Consider the following 3,936-nt stretch of genomic DNA (forward strand, 5'->3'; position numbering starts at 1 on the left):
GGTAAAGTAGGGTATACACACAAGGCACTATACAGGTCACATATCGTAAGAATGTACAGCTGAAACCTAAACATACTTATTAACTAATGTCACCCCAATGCATTTAATTTAAAAAAACAAAAAGAAACTTTTCTATTTTTCAATAATCATAGTAGAGACTAGACACTTGTACACTTTACACAGTTCCTCCAGTTGTTGCATCTTATATAATTATAGTACGTAGAATATCATTAATGTGAAATTTACACAGGCCAATCAGCTTGTATAGGTGTATTCCATCCCATCAGCATGCAGATTAATGTAACAACTACTATAATCAAAACACAGTCATATTCCTGGAGAATTTTGGAAAGTTTTATAAATGTGTATCCTTTCCAAATGTTTAATTCTTTGCAGTTTTTACTTTTGTTAGAAGAAGACATGTTATATTTTTTAAATAATTCTGTAATAAGTTTCAGGTACAAAGTTATTTTCCCACTAAATGTAACAGTCCCCTTTCCCATATAATCTTAGATATTATATTCCTTAATAAAATGGATGCCGATTTATTCATATCAATTTTCTCTAGATTTTAGATGTATCTATTTATAATTTTGTTTCTGAAAATATTCACAGAAAATCAACTTTACAAAATTTAATACAATCATGATTTAGAAATAAATATTTAATGTCTTTTTAAAACTTCACTATGCCCTACCTTCCCTTTTAGGATGGTATTTTAGCTTAAAACACCCAAACTTACCTCTTTCCAAAGGCCATTCTCTTACAGTGAGAGAGACATATAGTTGTAATGTTAATTGTGGCATGGAACTAAGAAAGGCCTGGACGACTGACATATAGTTGAAAGCCTTGCATTGTATGTAAGCACCATGAATTGAGCGAATAATCTCCCTCTCCATCAACATCCTTTTTCTTCTGGTGCTAATTCGAGTCGCTTTTCTAAGTATCTCAAGCCTTTTCAACGATCTGCAGTTACTAAACATGGTATACAGACACCTGTTAGAATGAAGTAACACTCAAGATTAATATTTGTCAGTGATAGAGGTGTGAAAAATATTTGAAATGCCATTATTAGATGAATGTCTAATTTTTAAAATTCTATTAAGTATAATAAAAACTAAATTAATCATGTAATACAGTTTCTAATATCAACATTTATTTTAATTCTGTATTTATGATTTAATCTAAAATTAATATATAAATACATTCTTACAAAAAATCAAACAATAAGCTAAATATCTCTTTGTTAACATACAATTGAATTTGCCTCCACAAAGTAAGTTACTATTTGTAGTTTGGGACATAATATTCCAATCTTATCCCAATGCATTTACTTTATGAACCTAATTCTTTATATTCTTATCTTAAAAGATATTTAAGTTATTTTTCTAAAATAAAAGGGTGCTCATACTTTGTTTGATAATTTTAAAAAATTTTGATATTTTTTATATGTTTGTTCCAGAAAACGAATCTGTCATAGTTTTAATTGCTTTCAAGGACTCAATACAAAGAGTGCACACTATTTTTATTTATTATTTTTCTATTGATGGGAGTTAGCTCATTTAGCATCCATTCTAACATGTGAACTTTAAAAATTCAATTAACACAAAGTAGTTTTAGGTTCAAGATGTTGCCAAAGTAGGTAGATGTAATAGTCCCGTTTCCACAGGACCAAATTGGAATTAGAAGTAAAATATAAACCCATCAACCCAAATACCTCATTAAGTACTTGCTGAATAGAAGTCTTATAATGAGAAATGTATAAAGGAGGGACTTTTTGTTGGGGAGCTTTGCATGAGTTGATACCACCCTTTCCATATATACCTCCAGGATCTCAGTTATCACTTGTAAGGGTTGACCCTGCACCCAAATAAACCAATAAAAATCAAGACTCAGTTACAAAGGAAGGGCTTACATAACTGACACAAAATATATTTCAGAAGCATTTAGTTGAGATGATCAAGGAGAGTTTGCCACTAGGTTCCAGAATTTAAAAAGTTAAAAGAGTTCATTACCACTGAACAAGTATTACAAGAAATATTAAAAGTCCTTCTTGAAGAAAAAGAAGGAGGAGGTGGAGGAAAAGAAGAAAATAAATATATTTACAAAATATAAAATGGTAATAAATATGTACCTCTGAATAATCACTATGCTAAAATATTCAACAAAATATTAGCAAATTGGATCGAGCAATACATTAAAAAAATCACACACCATATCCAAGGGGGATTTATTTTAGGGATGCAAGGCTGGTACAATATTCACAAGTCAATAAACATGATATAGCACATTAACAAATTGAAAGACAGAAACGACATGACCATATCAATGCAGAAAAAGCATTTGACAAAACTCAACACCCATTTTTGATAAAAACTCTCAACAAAGTGGAAATACAGCCAACATAATACTCAATAGGAAAAAATTAGGAACAGGAATAAGACCATGATGTCCACTTTCACCACTCTCATTCAATGCAGTACTAGAAGTCCTAGCCACAGCCATAAGACAAGAACAACAAATAAATGGCTTTCAAACTGAAAGGAGGAAGTAAAAATATCACTTTTCTCAGATGACATGATATTATACATAAAAAAGCTTAAAGACTCCACCAAAGAACTACTAGATTTAATGAAGGAACTCAGCAATGTAGCAGAATACAAAATTAACACCCAGAAATTGATGGCATTTTTATATACCAATAATGAATTCTCAGAAAGCGAAACTAAATAGTCCCATTTATCATAGCAACAAAAATTATGAAATATTTAGAAATAAGCTTAACCAAGGAGGTAAAAGACTAGTACTCAGAAAACTATAGGACACTGAAAAAAGAAATAGAGGAAGATATAAACAAGGGGAAGAATATATCGTGTTCATTGATTGATAGAATTTACATGAACTATCCATAATACCCAGTCTGTAGATTCAAAGCAATCCCTATTAAATTACCAAAAGTATACTTCACATATCCAGAACAAACTCTCCAAAAATTTATATGGATCTAAAAATGGACCCTGAATAGCTGCAGCAATCCTGAGAAAGAAGAACGAAGTTGGAGGGATCATAATACCAGATATCAAGTTATACTACAAAGCCACTGTAATCAAAACATCCTGGTATTGGCATAAGAACAGACATATAGATCAATGGAACAGAATAGAGACCCCATAAATCAACCCAACACATTATGCTCAATTAATCTATGTATATTAAAGCCTAATATGCAAATCGTCCCCTTGAGAGTTCGACCAGGAGACCGGGAGTTCGATCGCTCACTGTTACATGCACTGACCACAATGGGGAGATGCGGAAGGGCTTGGGGGCCGTAGCCAGCCTGCAATCAGCCATCATCCCCTCACCTAAGATGGCCACACCCTCATGGGGTGAGGGTCCCTGCTGGGGGGCTTGTCCAGCCTGAAAATGGCCATCAGCCCCTCACCCAGGCTGGCCAGGCACCCCAGCGGGGAACCCACCCTGAAGGGGCCGTGGCCAGACTGCAAGGGGATGTGTCCAGGCTGAAAACGGCCCTCAGCCCCTCACCCAGGCTGTCCAGGCATCCCAGTGGGGACCCCCACCCTGAAGGTGCTGTGGCCAGCATGCAAACAGCCATCAGCCCCTCACCCAGGTTGGCCAGGTACCCCAGTGGGGACCTCCACCCTGAAGGAGCTTTGGCCAGCCTGAAAAAGGCCCTGGGCCCCTTACCCAGGCTGCCACACGCTCATGGGGTGAGGGTCCCCACTGAGGGACTTGGCCAGCCTGCAAACAGTCATCTGCGCCTCACCTAGGCTGGCCAGGCACCCCAGTAGGGCCCCCACCCTGATCCGGGACACCCTTCAGGGCAAACCAGCTGGCCCCCACCCATGCACCAGGCCTCTATCCTATATAATAAAAGGATAATATGCAAACTGACCCTAACAGCAGAACGACTGGGAA

General features: G+C 36.4%; 1 protein-coding gene across 1 annotated transcript in view; it reads right to left on the reverse strand.

Moving 5' to 3' along the window:
* Positions 1-742: 742 nt before the first annotated feature.
* LOC102752491 (XK-related protein 3-like) overlaps positions 743-3,936 on the reverse strand; it is a gene marked incomplete at its 3' end in the record, with an annotated part of 18,903 nt that continues 15,709 nt past the window's right edge. Inside the window, exon 2 of the mRNA XM_006770923.1 lies at positions 743-996. Within this exon, the coding sequence (XP_006770986.1) occupies positions 743-996 (254 nt within the window). The remainder of the gene's footprint in view (positions 997-3,936) is intronic.

The sequence above is a fragment of the Myotis davidii genome, unplaced genomic scaffold (assembly GCF_000327345.1).
Source record: "Myotis davidii unplaced genomic scaffold, ASM32734v1 scaffold1805, whole genome shotgun sequence".
NCBI lineage: Eukaryota > Metazoa > Chordata > Mammalia > Chiroptera > Vespertilionidae > Myotis > Myotis davidii.